Consider the following 18,887-nt stretch of genomic DNA (forward strand, 5'->3'; position numbering starts at 1 on the left):
ATGTGCTTAAATGCTTAGTTGAACTGGGCCCCAGGTCCTGAAATAAAACCTTGTCGTATGTGGTACTGCACTGTGGCTAAAGTAACTTACTGATGTGACAAGAACCCATATTTTTGGTATTAAACTGAATGACTTCCTTTGCCAGCCTTTTACATGTGTATGTTTTGAAAGACATGAATATCTTGTAAACCTATACTAGTTTTCAATGTGTCTAGTAGCACCTACCTGGTTCTCTCAAACTACCATATTATATTAACATATTATTGCATTTTTCCACAGATGGGTATGGAGTGAACTGTAAAAACAAGCATGCAATCACATCAATGCAGACTTATTTCTTTAAAATGTCATACTGTATATGATTTATTATGTTAACACTCAACCACATCATATTATTTATGTCTGTATATTTTGAAAAAAAGTGCTGCTTTGATTGACGTCACCCTTTTTTCTTAGAAATTAACAGGATAAATGTTTCAACAAAAACAATTAAAATACTCTAATATTGTCCTTAAAAGGTTTATACTCTTCTGATAAATAATCTGACACAGCACCTTTATCTTCCATTTTACCATACTACATGATGTCATATTCCAAACTCTCCCTTCCCCACACAAAAATAAAATCCCAGGAGAAAGTCCTTTACAGCAGACCATCATGCTTTTAGGCTTCACAAGTACAGCAACCAGAGAGAAATACTCTTTTGTCAAAGGTGCAAAACTGAGGAGCGAGACAAGCTCCAGCTAGACTAACTTGCGTTCTCCAGTGTAGAATCATTTCCAAGAGCTGTTATGGCAACCCTTTTATTTCATTGGAAGAGGAAATAAGCCGATGGGCTTAGAGTGTTTTGTTGTCATATTTAAGAGCACGTGATTTTTCAGCTGTCAATTACACAAAAAAATTCAGAAATAATCCAAACAGACTTTCACTGTGGAGCTAAAAGCATGGCAGGAATTCTCTATCATTCACGGTGACATAAGTTTGTACCTCACAAAATGCATAGACAGGAATTTAATATAAAGAATTAGTCCATTTACTGTATACACAAAACATATATCTTTTGTTTTAACACTTCTATTTTTTTCTTTTTTTTTCTTTTTTCTTTTTTTTTTTTGGCAAACCAACATAGAGAAGCAGCTTTGGAACTGCCAAATTAAAAATTGAGAATTTTAGCAACTCAATAGTATTTTTTAAGGATAGTAATCAAATGTGGTTGTAATTTAAAACCTGAGGCTGTGCACTGGTTGTTAGCTTAAAACTACCTTTCCATATAACATTGTGCTTCCATTGTATAACAAAGAAAAATTAACAAGAACTAGAAAAGATTGCTGCTGAACAGTGCTAGGACATACAGACAAAAAAATACTAATACATGTTATCTACTCAGAATATTGATTTGAGTCATATCTAAAGGGATATAACGGACATTAGAAAATGCTTACTTGTGACTGACTTAGCTACTGCCAAAAAAGTTAAATATGTATCAAATAATGTTTAATTGAATTTATTATATGCACTATATACAGATACTAAAATGCCTTGCAGTTGTGCCCCACAAACACTTCAAATTTGAGTAGGCAGGTGAGTTCATGTGAAGCAAATAAATTATAAAAACAGAAATTACTAAGAAAGTTCGCTAATCTTTGCGATCCCAAAAAGCAGTAAAATTTGTTTCAAATGAAGCACTGTTATCTAACTTTGCAGAATCTGTATAGCTATTCAGCATGTTTTTACCACTGAAACATGGCACTGTTGTCAAGGTACCATTTAAAACATAACAAAACAAAGCAAAACAAAGCAAAAAATTCAGTGGACTGATAGTTTTTTCCCACCAAATCCAAGCATACACGAAACTATACTAAAAAGATTTCAGTTTGTGTTTCCTAGGGCATATGTTTCAAAACCAAGTTGCTTTTTGAATTATAGATAGACATGTATAAAACATTCTTTGTAAACCTCTAATCTCAGACTTAACATTTTATGTAAGTAAATTAGGTCCTTACCTAATTAATAGCATTTGTTATGAATATTGTTCTATGACACACTAGTGGGGACGTGATAAAAGAAAACTGAAAAAGAAGAAAGCTGCATAACATTTAAAAATGTAGAAAACTTGGATTAAGATGATGTTTAACATTGTTAAGGCTGTATATTCAAGCACTGTATGTTAAGAGAGCAGTGGATATGAATTTTAGGCAATAAGAAATGTCCTGCTTTACGCATGATACTGTAATTATAGAATGATGATGTCAACAGCTGATTGTTGGCATAAACTGGCTACTTATAGCAGGTATGCAAGTTAATAAAGATAGCAGAAGATGGCAGAAATGAATTCTGAGAAATGATAGCCAGTTTTCTCCAGCAGTCAGCCTGATAAGTAAAACTCCAAGATTCTAGCTCTGCATCTAAATGAAATATTCTTTTTTCTCCTCTGCATTGACTTGGCTGCCTTCTGCATTGATAATGGCTGTGTCGGCATCAGGTGCATCTTCAGCTCCTTTTGCTTCATTTGTTAAATACGTTCCTATAGGAATCAGTACAACAGAAAAGAAAAAAAAAAAGAAAGATTAGGGGGTTTTTAGCTTTACGTTGCATTATAGGAAGTACATTTCTAACAATGCTCCAATTGCATCATGAGTGGACAAATATTTTTACACAATTTTAGTATACATCATACAGGTATGCTCAACTTTCTAATTTGTATAAGACATATTTATAGTATTAATACTGATAATGCACATACACAAATTCAAATATGTCCACAATAAATTAAGGAAACGTTTTAATAGAAATCCACTTTATCTAACTGCAGTAATATGCAATATATTTTGCAATTATAGAATAAGTGATAAAATCTCAGGTTATTTCATGGAACACCTACCCATAAAAAACAAACCAACTCTGAAGACTTAGATATTCATAAATGTGTTTGTTTTTTTTTTTTTGTAAATGGCCACTGATTATTTTTGTATTCCTATTGTTTCTTGATAGTATCTATACTTTAATTTTACAGAATTGTATTATCGTAATTGCCAAGAATTACAAAATTGAGGTAGTTTCATTAACCGAATCCGCTCACATTATACTATCACAGATATTTTTATACTCAGGATATGAATAAAAAGTATTATGTACAATAGTTAACTTTCCCTTTGTAAAAAGCATTATTTATGTTGGCATAAGATGTGTAACTGTTCAATCAGGAAAGTAAAACAGAAGAGACACACTTTCACTGACTCACTAAAAAAAATCTTGTTTTCCCCCTCACAGTCCAAACAAATTAAAAAGATGTTTTTATTAGCTCATGTCTGCTAGCCATATGATTATCCTATCTAAAATGAGATTTAATGAGTTAATAATAACACTAATCCTCTCTTCACTTTTCTTTTTTTTTGGGGGGGAGGTGGGTAAGCAATCAACCGAGTTTTAACAATAGGTCTACAAGCCATTGGGAGGTTAAATCTCAAGAAATTATTTTGGAATTAACTAGATCAAAATAGGATCATAGAGAAGCTTAGTCAGAAGTCAGTGTCACTCCACCCCTGTTATGTCTAATGGCGGGGGGCGGGGGGGGATTGAAAATGAAGGGAGTAGAATTCTTAAGGTGAAATCTCTGAATAAAGTAAAGCTTGGCCCAGGAATGAACCCCTTATTCCAGGAGGATCATTGGTAAAAGAGTCACTGATCTGAAAACTGACCACGGGCTTCTCATATTATCTTTTAAATATGTACTTAAAGTATTGTATGAAAATAAAAAATGTTGTTCACTCTCTCTCTCTCTCTCTATATATTCTGCTGAATTGATATACTAGTTAAAACTATGAGATCATGTAATCAACTGCCTAGAGCTAAGGGCCAAAACCAAGGGGCAATCTTACCTCCTAGTCTCTCTAAATCGCTGACTTATGAGATGACCTTGGGCATGTAAGTAGATGCCCTTTGCCTTAGCCAGTCCACTGTAAGACTGGGTAAAATTCACAGGGACTTCACTTGCGACTGGACTGTGAACTGAGCTTTCTTGTCCAAATCATTTAGCAGATGGGGGACGGCAAAAGGGAACAGCACTGACAGGTGAAATCATGCTTTGCTTCCAAAAGTGACAGAACTTCCACTAAATCTGTCCTACCTTTATGTCTTGCCAGGTATCGACCAAGGAGAATTATAGAACATAGTGTTACAAAGACAACTACAGCCACTATTCCTCCTATAAGAGCATGGTCAGGTCCGGTCTGTCCAGCCAAAGCATTTGGATCTATAGGGAGAAACAAAAAGCGAAAGTGGTCCTACACAGACAAAAATTGACAGGAAAATTCACAATACCAAGTTTTATACCGATCATCCTGAAAATAGGGCATTTCCTTCTTTAATATTCAGCATGGTTATTCCCACTTTTACTACCAGTATCTTATCAACAACATAGTGCTGCTTGTATTCCCAGATTGTTAAAGCCCTGAGGACATCACAGTTATGAAAAATATTACCTTATTCTTCTTTGGCAGAGGTTATTAAATGGGAAAGGTTTCTGGTTTTGCCCTCGTCATTTTACAACTGAAAACCTGGCCATAGCTATTTATAGAAGGAAAAACAAGGAACTGAGAATTGGGGATCAGATAGCATCAGCAGAATAGTGTCTGCATAATACATAATTTATAGAACTTATTCTCAGTAGGGAACCCTTGTATATTCTCTTCCTCTCATTCTGATCCTATTGCACCAGAAATAAAAAGGCAGATAAAGTGCAGCCGTGCCAAGTTCCTCTGCACATGGCTGAGTCTGCATGAATTTGGTCAGATAAAAGTATCAGGCAACCTGAAAGATCATCATTCAGTCTCAAGCGTCAGTTTGAGAATTTACTATGAATACTTGATTAACACCCAACGTGAGCAAGCTGTAATAGATATAACAATGTATTAGCAGGTTCATTTTACTAACTCGGTGCAGAGCGCTAGGAATATTGCCAGACTCAAGGTCTCTGTGCTGGTCATTTGCCTGTTCTGTTGCCTGGTGCTTCACAAAAGTTGCAAAGAGGCAATCATGGGAAATAGCACGACTTAGGGGTGAGTAATTCTTTGGGGATTTTGAACAACGAACCAGCAACCTGTGACTGTTGACTCACCTGAAATATGCAAAAGAAGGTAAAAATTCAATCTAAGGATCACGGTAAGATTTCTGTTTTAATGAAAATGCCTCTGCTACGAAGTAATAGTAATTCTCTGAAGACGCTATTAGCATGTACTGTATGTTGCACTCAGTCTACTCTCACTGCTTCAAGGGCATTTCCCTTGTAGGAGCTGTTTATACTCTACAAATAGTTTGCAAACAACTTCTTTGCTTTGCAAAAGGGAAAGGCAGGAAAAATATTTACACAGAAAAGAGGGCAAGTCTGTAAAGATGATAGAAGGGCCTCTGGTAATGCCAAGGAGGTGTGATTCCATGATACCATAATTACATTCTGCTGACCAGGATCACTGTATAACAGTAAGATGTATAGATGTATCTACATACACACAAGTGTACATAAGTATAACGTTATATGGATGAAATAAAAGAATCATGTTTTCCCCTCCTTTTGTAAACTGTCAGGCATACTGAAACTACACGTTCAGGTTTGCTGGAGCAGAAAGTGGTACGGCCACTGTTACAGATACAGTTCTGCTCTTAACAGTCACTGAACCCGTCAGGCATGGCTTTGTCACTTATTGCTGGCATTCTGAGCTCCCACATCTTTCTCTTCTGGCTGCTAAGAGGACTTTGGGGAAGCTGGCCACAGCACGTCTGTGGACATGATGGCAAATAGTAGGTATTGGCCTCAAAAAAGCTAGAAACACCTTAAAAAGTCAGCTATGCCTGCCCCCTCCTCTGTTTCCATGAACCTCCTGGCACAGTGCTACTGTTGCTGGCACTATGCTGAGTACGCAGAATGAGTCCAAGGGGACTTCGGCTCTATTTTGGTGATTAAAAATGACCCTGAGTTCTGTGTGCCAGCAGCCTTGGAGGGAAAAGCAAGACGGCTGCAATCTTGTCTCCTAACAGCGAGAGCTTGGAGCGCGCAGCCATCCTTTCCCATGCCTTGCCGAGGCTCTGTTTTCTGAGGGGAGTAAGGAGGAGGTGACAGCTCGCTTGAGAAAATGGAAGGTGACAGCTTGCTGCAGGATTGTCAGCCTGCTTGAGCCATCTAGCAAATTCCTGCTGTGGTGCCTGTAGCAACATTGCCGTAAACCTCCTCCCTGCAGCAAAAAGGCAGCACCCATTTGGGCACTAAGGGGTAGCAATGTCCCCAAGTGCTGCGTGTGACCTGCAGGAGATGCTCTTCCCCAACACTGGGCCAGGAGCAGCACGAATATGTTTTCCCACTAAAAGCTAACTCCTGCTAGTATACTAGCAGTAAAATTAAAGAATGAAAGGAGATATTTGAAGGGATAATATACTTCCTGATGCAGAGTATAATCCAGAGAAGGGTTAGCACAGCACTTTATCTAGAGGCAGTTTTTTGAGAAGCTGATTGCAGCGTACAGCCTTAGCTCAATACCCAGATTTATGACATATCTCCTCTGTGAGCTTTAATAAACATTTAGATAAAAATCCTCACAATACACTGAGATGAATATGCCTCTGTGTTTTCATCCTCAGGTAATTTCCTATATATAGCTACTCACTCCTCCTCTGACATATCTGCTGTGACTACATGAAGTGACCGAAAGCCAGCATAAATATAAGGTTCCCAACTATTAGTGTGGATTAATGAGATTCTACTGCTGCTATAGGTTGAAATTTTTAACTTGAAAATTAATTTAAGTATCCATTGGAAGACAAAGGTAGTATTGTATTTCTTCTATAATCTCTTAACCCTGGTATCAAAGCCAGATTATATTGATAAGTATTGCTAGACAAGTTTGTCCACAAAAGAACTTGTACATGACCTATTACCATTACGTTACCACAGAACAATTTATTTGTTAAAAAGAAAAAAGGAAAGAAGGAGAGGAAGGAAGAGATGGAAGGGAAGGAAATAAAGAAAGATCCTCAAAAGTGGCCAACATTCTCTTGGGAAACATGCACTCTTTCATTTCAAAATGAAAATCTGTACAACATAAACAATATTCTGAACAGGAAGTGCACCTCATAGAAATGTTCTCCTCATAGAAAAATACTGTTAGCATTAAATATAAATATGCTCTACATTATGCATACAGAGTAATGCACTATACTTTTGCCTTTTATGAAATGACCTAAGCCCCATGAGTGAATTATAGATCTAGGGCTATCTGTCATCGTATAAATAATTACTATGTCAAAATGTGCCTGAAAGTATCTGAAAGATAGAAACACAGGGGTTTGGAAACTATGCCATTTTGTATTTTAGGTATTTATACAGTGCACATGTATAATTATCTAAGCATTCTGGGCATTTGTATTAGCAACTCCCATTAAAGTTCCTAAAAGTGCTAAGTGTGTATTTGGGTGCTGACCACTCCGCAGTTTGTTTTCCAAAAAATAGAACAGTATTCAGATTATTTTTAGATTCCCATTATAAGCCTCATGGGCTTTACCAGGTAAATTCTACCCTGCCACACACATAACTCCAGCAAATGAAATCTTAAGTATGCAACTGTGCAATAAATACTTATAATCCAGCTGTCACCATAAAAAAAAAAATTAGATTACTCTGTTCCTGTTTTAAATACAGATTGTTTTTTACTGCATGAGCACAGGCAGCTACAGTAGTCATGGCCTGAAACAGTGAAATAGAAATTTTGTAATCAGAATAGATCTTCTTCAAAGATCAGGTCTTTTTCTGTTTATTTCATCCTTTGATGAGACTAAGGAAATCTTATGGCAAAATAATGACACAAAAGCTCATAATTCTCTTTTATTTGTTTTTGTCCTAAATTTAGGAAGCTTCTTCAAAATACTGATTGCTGATGCTGTGAAGTTGCACCCATTTTCAACTTCTGGGATTTGCCTGTTACTGTTTGTTCACAAACCTACAGAAATAGCACACTTAAAATGACTAAGAGGAAAAAAAAAATCATTCAATAAGAAGTGAAACACATCAGATAAATCTTAGACCTATTAAATAAGTAGATATGTGCTTTTTATAACCTGTAACAAAGTTTCAGTATAGAATATTTTTATATGAATTCATACGTTAGTTAAGCAGAGAAATTTTGGAAGAGTTTTTCATGCTTTTGCATAAAGTATATGTTAATTATTCATCTAATTTCATTTTCTTCCTGCATAAGTTTCCTTCTTATTTATACATAGTTGACTTGACTGAGCAGGCTGCAGGAAAGGGTCAGATAACCCTTTCCGAGCAAAAGGAGAACAAGCACATTTGTGAATGCTGAAATGGCATATTTTGGGGAATATATGCTCAAGTAGCGCCCTTTACTGCAGAACTTTATTAATGTGTTTTTTATTAATGTGTATTTATTAATGTGTTTATTAATGCGTATTTTTGGCTTAGGTGCTGAAGTTTTCAAAAATCACTCTGAGCATGAGATGTACCCAGGTTTGAGGCATCCAAAATAATAATTTGTTTTGACCGTTTATACTAAAAGAAAAATTGGAAATAAAGGTCTTAAATTGCTGTGGAGCTTAAACAGCATTCACAAAATGAAGACATATTAAGCAGATGTATTATTCATAAATTACTGTTCGTTAAGGCTGAGAAAAGAACAGGGATGTCCCATTTCTCAGAGAAGTACTGAAACCACCAGCCTACAGTCACTTTTACTGATTTCATGAATAATCAATTGCTGAGGCAAAGTAGAACTGCTCCAGCAAGGCATGCTGGGGCATGGCTCCATGTTACAATCTATGTGGCAGAAAAATCTTTTCAAGTGACTCCTGCTTCTTTCCCCATATTCAGGGACTTGTTATCACCCGCAGTACAACTTGCCAATACTTCATACTTTTGCAAAAGTAATTGTTTGAAGGGCCTGGCTCAAAATCAGATCAGTAAAGCAATGTGCATTTTAGAATGGGGAAACCCAAAAAGCACAAAAATTAAATAAATTGCTCTGTCATATTTGAAGGGCTGTTGAATTGTTGCAGATGAGGGTGGGATGAAAATGAGTGGTGGGAGCCAGTGAACGTCTCTGGAGAAAATCTAGCAAGGAACCACAAATCATGAGACATCTAAACCTGTACTACTTTTAAGTGCCTTAGCCAGAGGAAAGCGAACTGCAAAAACTATGGGAAGCAAGTAGTTTTGGATTTTGTGAAGTCCACCAGTGAATGTAAGTTAAATGAGAAATATTACCCACTGAAATTTCTATGCATTTCAGCTTAATTTCCTAAGGAGAGCTAGCTTGTGTGATCATGCTCTTTCACTCTGTCCAAATTACTTAAGAAGAACCATGGATCCATTACAATGAGTTTTAATAGGCAGTAAAGATCTCAAGATTATTGTTTTCCTATAACTAACCTGAGAGGACCGGTTGCTCTAGGAGCTCAAACCTTATTAGATATAGGAAGGATGACTTTAGAAAAACCCTAACAGAGACAAAAGCTTCAGTCAAAATCTGTGCCCAAGAATCAATTTTTCATTAGAGGTTTCTCTCCATTACACATACTTTGGTGTCCAATACGGCACAGATCCTGTTTGAAGCTTTTCACATGGTTAGGTGGCATTTATAACATTTGAGCCCTTTCCACCTCACCTTCTTCCTCTTTCCTCTTCCCCCTATACCCACTCTTCCTGCTTCTCTTCCTTCTTGTCTCATAATGGGTCAGCTCACACTGCAGTATTTGTATAATTCAATTAAAAAGGCAGTCATCCACGAGGCACAATCTCATTGGAAACCACAGAAGATTTCTTTCTGCCGCTTATGGAACAAACCTGGTTTTTAAAATGTATTTAGGCTAATATCATTTGCCAGATTCAGCCATAGGGTCCATATATTTTTTAACTGTCCCAGAAATGTAAGCTTTGGAAAAAAATTAAAAATTAAAAACAAACAAGCAAACAAACAAAACTCAATGATTTGTCTAACATCAGTAGAAAAAAAGACTAAAATAGGAATTTACTCACAATATGATAGGAGGTAGGACTGGAGTGATAGCTGACAAGGTATTTGCTTTAGGAAAAGCGGCAGTAGTGCTGTCTGTAATAAATGCTGGTAAGTAGAATTTACCCATTTTAGCATCTTAATTTGGGCACCCCAGAGTTCAATTTCCCTTGCCTGGCCTGGAGTGCTGAAACAGGTACTTTTAATCTCATTTTGTAATATACTGCTAACCACTAAAATACACGTACGTAAAACTTGTGAAAGTATTGTTAAGGGGGAAAAGAAAGTTTCTGCACCTTCATTTAAATTGCAAAAAGTAGCTGCCCAAAGGGGCTGGTTGTGAAATTCGTTGAAAATGTGTTTTGTTATTAACCAATTCTGAACTTAAAATATGTGACAAGCTTCTTTTTCCTTCAGTGCCTGAAGCAAAGAAGAACAAAACAGCGTACTAATATACAGCATATATAAACTGCTATTTTAATAGTAGAACATCATCAACCATAGAGAAGACAGGCAGAAAAAAAGTTTACTTGTAAACCTTCAAAGGAATTGATAGCCTTTTCTTCCCGTGTTACTGCAGTAGCACATTTGGCCCATTTTGCCTCTAAGTGGTTTTTTTCACAGTACTGAATTATATATACATTCCTATTAAGAAGAGCCCACATCCCAGAAGGATAAAAGTCCCACACTAATGTTTCAGCAGCTGATCCTACAGCTCCTTTTGAAGAGTTCATGTTGTTCTCGTGAATCTAAGACTTCTTTCAGTGGAGAGAAAAACCCAAATGTCTTCTGATGTGTATTTGTAAGTAGGTGGTCCTTGTCAAAAGTAAATAAAAGCATTACCCACACTTATTTATTTTGTAAATGTATTTTTTGCAATGATAATAAGAGAGCTGTATACCTACAACATTAAGATGAAAAGTTTAACGATATATTTCAGCGTCCTTAGAGCCTCGTTCCAAATCTTGTGCCTTGTGTCATTGACACGGGTTTTTTTAAAGGTTTTTTTTCTTTTCTTTTCTTTTTTTTTTCTTAGTACTGCTTTAAAAGCTCCAGTTTCCTGAAGGGAACAGTTCCTCTGATTAGAGCACATAAAAGACTTCTCTTATTGACAACACTATATCTTTGTCTGTCAATAAACTTATTAATTGCTTCAGACTTTGTCTTAGGAAAAAAAGAACTAAAATCTGCAAATTTTTGCCTTCATCCTATTTTCTGTAGAGGATAATTAAGTCAATTCAGGGTTTGAAGAAACACTTGCAGCCTGTCCAGCTATAACTTCTGGCTACTGAAACGGGATGCTATCGGGAAAGAGACAACTGGCACATGACTGTAGAATTTCCCCGTTAAGTTTCTCTCCCTAAATGAGTTGACTGTGGGCTGCAGCAACAGGCAAGTGATGCCTTAACTCTGCTTCCAACATTTTAATTTTCATCTTCCTGTGAAGTTCCAGAATGCTCAGTGCCTCCATTGCAGAAAACAAAAGACAGCACATTGAAGTTTACAAACTTCAGCCTATTAGATACTTCCAAAAAAAAAAAAAAAAAAAAGGAAGAACCCATCCCTACCTAGAAAATCAAGATGCATGACTTCCTACACATTTCGTAAGTGTCATCTTTCCTCTGATGACTTTCCATCAATAAATACAGGAGGATCCCTGCTCTTCTTGGTTTTCTTTATCAAAAAAAGGACAGGCACCAGCTGGAGTAGGTGTGTGTGTGCGCACAACTCCTTTTCCTGTCATCAGAAGTTAATTATCTATACAAATAATGAACCATTCTCTAATTAACACAGAGACTGGAGATGCCAATGTACTCTTCTGCTCCCTTCCTCGTAGTACCTTATAGTTGTGGCTATTGGTCACTTCCTATAGACTTCGGTTTGCTAGAGAGAATATGAACATGATTGCATGGGAAGGGAGCGTGGAGCATATGCTCAGCAGAGTTTTCTGAGCATAGGCATCTCTTGCTGCCTGCCATCGCAGGGGTTGGGGCCAGGTACTCAGATGGTCTCTGGCAGTCTTGTCTTTCACGTACCACGAGAAAGCAACACATTATCACCACAGCTACATGTCATGAACCATTGTGAGATTGCTAAGAGAGTAATCGCTCAAAGCATTTAAGAAAGTTATTCTGCTAACCTTAAGGAAGTCCCAATAGCTTAAGCCTACTAGAAAGTTGTATAAATGTTTCCACTTTTTTGCCATTTTGTTTTTATGCTATCTGTTATACAAACTCCCTCACAGATTGCTTCTCAAAGCTAATCAGTACCACCACAGAGCTTAAATAGTAAATACTACCTCAAGTAAGCAGTGCAAGAAAGACATGCTTTCAGCTGAGAAATGGTATGAAACAAATGGAGAGGTTCAGTGAAGTGTAGAGATAGAGACAAAGCTGTTCCCAATGGCAGAAGCTAGGGAGAAGGCTTTCTCACCAGTAAAGCAGAGCCACAGACATAAAGTTAGCTGAGAACATGTATGGTTGTATAAGGATCGGAGAGGCATGAACAGATTCACAGTTGCACAAGGTGCATTGTACTGAATATGTTCATGAGAGTTTTAAAACCAAGAAGGGCAGCGTTAATTTAATTGAAGAACAGCTCTAATTAAAACTTACTCTGTGGTGGAAGAAAACCTATTGTTCAAATGAATTCTTTATGCTTGTCATACTAATTTTTTCTTACCAAATCAGATTAGAATAATTATAAGCCTATAATGACATCAAAACACCCCAGTAAACCAGCCACTTACAGCCAGAATCTGACACCTTATTCATGCTGAATAGCAATTTAATCTGTCGTGGGACTACTCAGTATGAGTAATTGTAACAGAATTTCCTCTTTGGCAGTTAATAGCATATTTTATCTGTCAATATATCTCTAGAAGATTAGCCAGGCATACTTGCGGTTAGGGTAACTGATCCAAAAGAGGTTGTTGACTGACCCAGCTCATCTCAGAAACAGAAATGTGAGAGACATTAGCAGAGACAGACTGTTGTAATGCACAGAGTAACAGAAAAGAAGAGTAAATTATTGATTGGAAGGTGAGCACCCCTGTTAATATGTGAGGCATCTTTTATAGCTGTTTTAATCAGGGCATAAATTCTTATGTAAACTCTTTGGGACAATGGCAATATCCATTAGTGAAGTTTCTGTCCAAGCAATAAAACTACCTTCAATGTGTTTGAATTTTTGCCTGTGGTTTAACTGAACACCATCCATTCTTTATGCCGACTCTGTACTAATGGAAACAACAATATTTTCCCCATTTAATAACGACACGCTTGATGGAATTCAATATCTTAACCAAATTCTCCTCTGGGAACATTAAGACTTTGTTGTTTTCAGATGCCAAAGTTAAATACCATCCAGCTATTAGTAAGAGATGGTTTGCTTTTAATGCCATTGATTGATAATGGATTTGCAAAGAATAAGGTTGATCTTTGCTTTCCTAAAGGCTTTTTGTATTCATAAAAAAATAAAGCTACACAGTTTTTGGTTGATGGCCCTATTTTTTTTAACTTGGCAGCATGCATTCATTTCCAGCAGCACTCATGATCTCTATTCTCAAAATCGCTAGCTGCAATACATCCCGGTTCTACCAAGGGGGTCACATCCACACCAGTTTGCAACTGACAGATTCATTTCCTACTTTCTCCTGAGACAGCAATGAGGACTGAAAAAAATCAGAGGTCCACTGTAATTACTATGTATATTTCAGATTAAATAAATGTGATAAAAGCCTCCATCTGGCTGTTGATCAAACGTGCAGAGGCAGGCTGATTTTCAGTGACATATTACAATATGTCTCTTGTAACAGTCCCTAATGCCATCCTGTAAATTACTTATGTTTGGGATTACTTGACTACGGCAGACAGAAATATTACTCACTGCTTAAGTGCTGTCTACTGGGAGTATGGGACACCAAGTCTAATCTTAAAGCTGTTAAGCAAGGCATTAAGAAATAATGGGGCCATGTTTATTTTACTAAATGCCTATTGTGCTCACACTATTTGAAGATGGCAAACCCAATTTTATAGTAGCCTGAGACTGTTCCTGATGCTGGAAAGCTGTAAAAGGTCTAACACTGGGGAAATAAGTGTAAGTGGTGTGCTGGCACAGTTCTTGAGGAGAACTTTAAAAATCAGAAAAGTCCTGCAAAATATGTCGATAGTTTCAAATTATACTCTATCTGCTGAAAAAATGCAGGCCTCTCTCTGAACAGAAATTCAGAGATTCAGGGCCTTTCATTAAAGAAAAATCCCAACCAGCTACCCAAAAAAGAAACAATAGAAATTTCAGGGGAAATATAGAAAATGATGCTGCCATTTCTCCATTTACTTTACACCTCTCCTTGCCGTGGTGGCTGCAATGTGTGAAGAGTCAAAATTTACTACATTACTGAAGGTCTTTTAAAAAACTTATGGTAAGAAAGAAAGGCTGAGGAAAAATGTGTGTGGGATATTCACAGAGCAACTAATTGTGGTTAGAAGGGCTATTCTTTCTTACAGCTCCTTGAGGTTTACAACTCACAGAAGAACAACAAAATGAATTCAAAATTGAAAATACCAGTGCTTCTTTTTAAAAAAAGGACAAATCTCCTCCCCTAGACAAACTATGGATATTTCTGGACTACAGTATCACATTTGTCCTTCTTGTTGGACATTCATTCTGCCCAGAAAGTGTACCAGGACACCGTGTAAATCAAGGTGCTGCCCAGCAAGGAGAGCTTTGGCCCTTTAAATTCTTGTTGTAAAGCCCAGCAGAAAGCTCTTGTTGCTCTACAGCTCTTAAAAGGACAGCTCTTTGCACTGCAGTGGTTAAGATTGGCTTCCTTCTAGTCACTGTTCTGGAAAAAGTTCTTGGAAGCATTCATGAGCCTGGGAAACATCTCATGGCACTTTTTGCTCTAGAAATATTCTGCTCATCTCCTATTTGATCAGTCCAACAAGTAACTTTCTCTCCCTTTCCCTATTCAGTTTTAACTTTTAGATTCAGATTTATTTGCTTCATTTCCCTATTCTGTTTTAACTGCTTGAGATTTTCCATATAATCCCTTCACCGTAAATTGTCTCATTAGCCTACATCACTTGGCATCCACTCTTATTTAACTGAAGTCGTTCATTAAATGACAGCTCCTCTTAAAAGGCCTCTAAAAACTTAGTCCTCTCTTTAGAAAAGCATGAACACAAAATGTGAAAGCAAAAAACAACGTTCCAAACAAAGCTGGAATTAACGCAACTCTTCCAAATGCCACTGCTGAGCACCTTTTCTTTATCTCTTTCCTTCTTCCCTTCCTTCCTAATAAGTCTGTCCCCTTTACATTATAGCCATGTAAGGGACATGACGTTTCTCTCTGAAGTATTCCGTGTGCTTAAAAATAAAGATGCATTCCAAAAATGTGATTCCAATCATTATGACGTTCTGTTCAATGCAGAAGGTTTTGTTAGTCAGCAAAATTTTAGTTATGACTATCTCACTACCATCTATAACAATATAATTCCCAATATGAAGCTAGTAGATACTACATTCAGCTGAAAAAGAGATATTCTTTCTGAAAGGTTGAGCATATGAAGCCAAATGTGGATATTTCAAGTTTTCTGGTGTTACAGCCCTTAATTCAGTAAAACAAGTAAGTATGCAACAAATGGGACTTAACACAGGATTAAATGTTTTTGTTGAGTTGGAACTGCAGTGTTAGATCCCAGCTTCAGTTTACAAGACACTGGCTACCAAAGCAGATGCAGATAAACGAAAGAAGGAGCTAGGACTCCTTTAGCTGTGAGAAGCAGTGTTTTTAGCCTTCCTTCCCCTCTGGAAATCTCTAGCAAGCTGCTTCTTGTCCTGTGGAGGTGAGATTCATGAATTCAGAGCCCGTTGCAACAGCTTCTCTCCGACACCAGCATGTCTGGGTCTGGCGCCAGAAGCAGCAGCGAGCCCGCGGTGCTGGGCAGTGCATAATCAGAGAGTCCCCCTTGCTGGTAGCAGCCTCTCATCAAAGCCCTGCTCTTGTCACCTGGTCCAAGGAGGCAGCACGTGGCCTGTTCCTGCAAATTCTATTTCAGTACTTAAGGTGGAAAGGGTTTTTTTACACCTTACAGTCCAGCAAAATCATAAAAATGTACACTTGCTCTGCCTAGCGACGGCTTCATCTGCTCACAGTAACACGTAAGGCCTAGAGGTCGGTGAGGTGTCCCTCAGGACACTATGCTGGTGACACCCTTGAGAGGAAGGTTAGTTTTTCCAGGCATAAGCATGGAAAATCAGGTTTAAATCCTTGCCATTAAACAAATACCTGGGTGTGCACTTTGCCAAAGTGTTTATCTGTGCCTCAGTTCCCCTAAAATAAATTGACACTCATGAACAATGAATGATCTTGACTTATAGAATGACTCGTCGAACAATGAATGATTTTAAGATACCACAGTAGTAGGGGTAAGGCAGGTACTTTACCTGTCCTTATAAACAATATTCTATATAATAGTATTTAAAAACATTTGAAACAGACTTTTGTGGGTTTAATTTTTACTAAGCTTTTGTTGGATATATTTTTTGATATTTGGACAAAAGGAAACTGAGCATCTATTATTATGTGTCTGCATAATGAAGAAATTAATAGCTGGATGCCTTTATTTCCAAGAGATGAGACTGAACAAGACAGTCTTACGCAGCTACATTACTAAAAGTAATTCACACCAGGTAATTGATGAAGACAAAAATAAACAGAAATATGGGAATAAGCCAGAAATAGGATGACGCTACTTCCAGATTATGAAAACAAACAGAGAAATATTAGGGATGTTGTTAAATATTGTTAAACAGGTCGACATGAACCCTTGGGTTCATAAACAACCTAGAATTTAACAGGAAAAGTTGTTTCATTTTAATCATAGAATCATTGAAGATGTAGGACAGCTGATACAAGAAGGTAGCAGAGAATTAATGTTTAAAAAATGAACACCTATAGTCTCCTGGCTTCAGTTTTCTTTTTCATCCCAGTAATGTCTACTTTCTCACAAGTGCTAATAATTTATGCATTACAACTAAACTTAGAAAATTATGATTTAAACTTCTTTATATTTAGTTAAACTAACTTCCTAAAATCTCAGGGGAGCATTTAAAGGTTAGTTCCTTTATCTATATGTTAATCAAATGCAACAATACAGTTTGGAACTTTAAAATTACATGAAGCAAGCAAACCTGCAGCTATCTGTCAAGGTTTCAGTGAATGGTATTACAAGGTAATCCTACCATTTTCATGACAACTGAGCAACAAAAGCAATCACAACAATCACAATAAAAGAGCCATAAAATGTTATTGTTTTAAAATAATGTGTGTACAGGTACAGCAATTTCTCTTAATAACTTTAGTAAGTGTTCGAGCACATGAACATGTTAGATATTTCAAGGGACATTTGTGCCTTTCATTGCTGTCATAGGATATAAGAGGTTAAATCTTCATGTTATTATAAACTAGCATTGTTCCAAAAGTTACCATGGCTCTGCAAATATAAGCCATAATTTAATATATTTCACATATGTTAAGCATGACAATCCTGGTGAATGATACACAAAAATAAGAGAGAGCAGCAAATACGTACCCTGCAGAGGTCAGCTAGTTAGTGGCTGCCCCCCCTCATAGACAGTAAGGGTCACCAAGGTGGCTGGGGGCTGAAGCACATAATGTATGAGGAGATGCTGAGAGAATTACTTTTATTTCAGTCTTAGGAAGAGAGAGCTAAAGGAGGAAACATTATTGCTATCTTCAGCTACTGCATGGGAACAAGAAGAGATGATTGAGCCAGACTCTTATTAGAGGTGTGCAGAGATGAGGGGCAATGGACACAAGCTGGAACATTGGAAATTCAAACTAGATAATACAAATTTTTTTTTCACCACAGGGATGATCAAACACTGGAACAGGTTACCTGGAAATGCTGTGGGTTCTCCATCCTTGGTCATATATAAAACTCACCTGAATGAGGCCCTGAGCAACCTGATGTACAGTGGTCCTGCTCTAAGCTGGGCTTGGACCAGATGATTTCCAGAGGTCCCTTACAGTTTATATTAATCTACAATTCTAGGAAATGGGTCATAAGCCACCAAAACAAAGAATACATTAAAAAAATAAAGAGGTTTTCCAGATTTCTGCATCTTAAAATGAACAGAGTTCTGCATCCTGCAGATGGATGCTAAGATCCTACCATTGCTTTAAGATGTACTGTTCTTTCTGTGTTGTCTTACATTGTTGCCATCACTGTTATATCCATGCTATCAAAAATTCAACAGGCTCTCCAATTACTTTTCTAGTAATGGACACACTTGAATCAGGGAGCAGGATTTCACATAAAACCTTAGAAATTATACCACAGAAAGCAGCTGTATGTTGGCAGAAGAAAACTCTATGTGATATAAAGGGCCTTGTCTTCCTCTAATAATTTATTTTTTCTTGAAATAAATTTTTTTCTTTATCTCAAAACCAGGTCACAGCAGCCATTCTGATAAAAAAATTCCATACTAGATTATTTCAGATCATGTTTTACAAAGCATTATACATAATAAGAAAGTCAAAGATCAGGAAACTGTTCCAATGGACTTTCCATCAAATTATGTTTACAATTACTGAGAGGTTAGATTTGCAAAGAAATGAGCTGACATTTCAGCATTCTGTGGCAATTGCAGTATTTTCAGTCTGAGGATTTCAGTTTTATGGCCAGCTTGACAAAACTAGTGTAATTCTGTTTTTCTCAGGTATAGCTAGGTTTATTTATAGCAAGGTCAACTCGTTTGAAATCTCTTGTATCTCTTTACTCACTAGAGAAACTGTCATGCGAGTAAAACTCTGGATGGTGTTGTTTCTCTGTAATAGCAGGGAGT

At 37.0% G+C, this 18,887-nt stretch overlaps 1 protein-coding gene across 5 annotated transcripts in view; it reads right to left on the reverse strand.

Moving 5' to 3' along the window:
* Positions 1-997: 997 nt before the first annotated feature.
* Positions 998-18,887, reverse strand: part of CADM2 (cell adhesion molecule 2) — a 678,107-nt gene continuing 660,217 nt past the window's right edge. For 3 of the 5 annotated variants that reach the window (XM_075170255.1, XM_075170245.1, XM_075170266.1), the window contains 2 exons: positions 4,127-4,252; positions 998-2,524 (listed from right to left, as the gene is read on the reverse strand). In XM_075170255.1, the coding sequence (XP_075026356.1) occupies positions 2,406-2,524; positions 4,127-4,252 (245 nt within the window). In that variant the 3' untranslated portion in view covers positions 998-2,405. The remainder of the gene's footprint in view (positions 2,525-4,126; positions 4,253-18,887) is intronic. The other 2 variants (XM_075170287.1, XM_075170278.1) reach the window with 1 other exon arrangement.

This window comes from Calonectris borealis, chromosome 1 (genome assembly GCF_964195595.1).
Source record: "Calonectris borealis chromosome 1, bCalBor7.hap1.2, whole genome shotgun sequence".
Classification (NCBI taxonomy): Eukaryota; Metazoa; Chordata; class Aves; order Procellariiformes; family Procellariidae; genus Calonectris; species Calonectris borealis.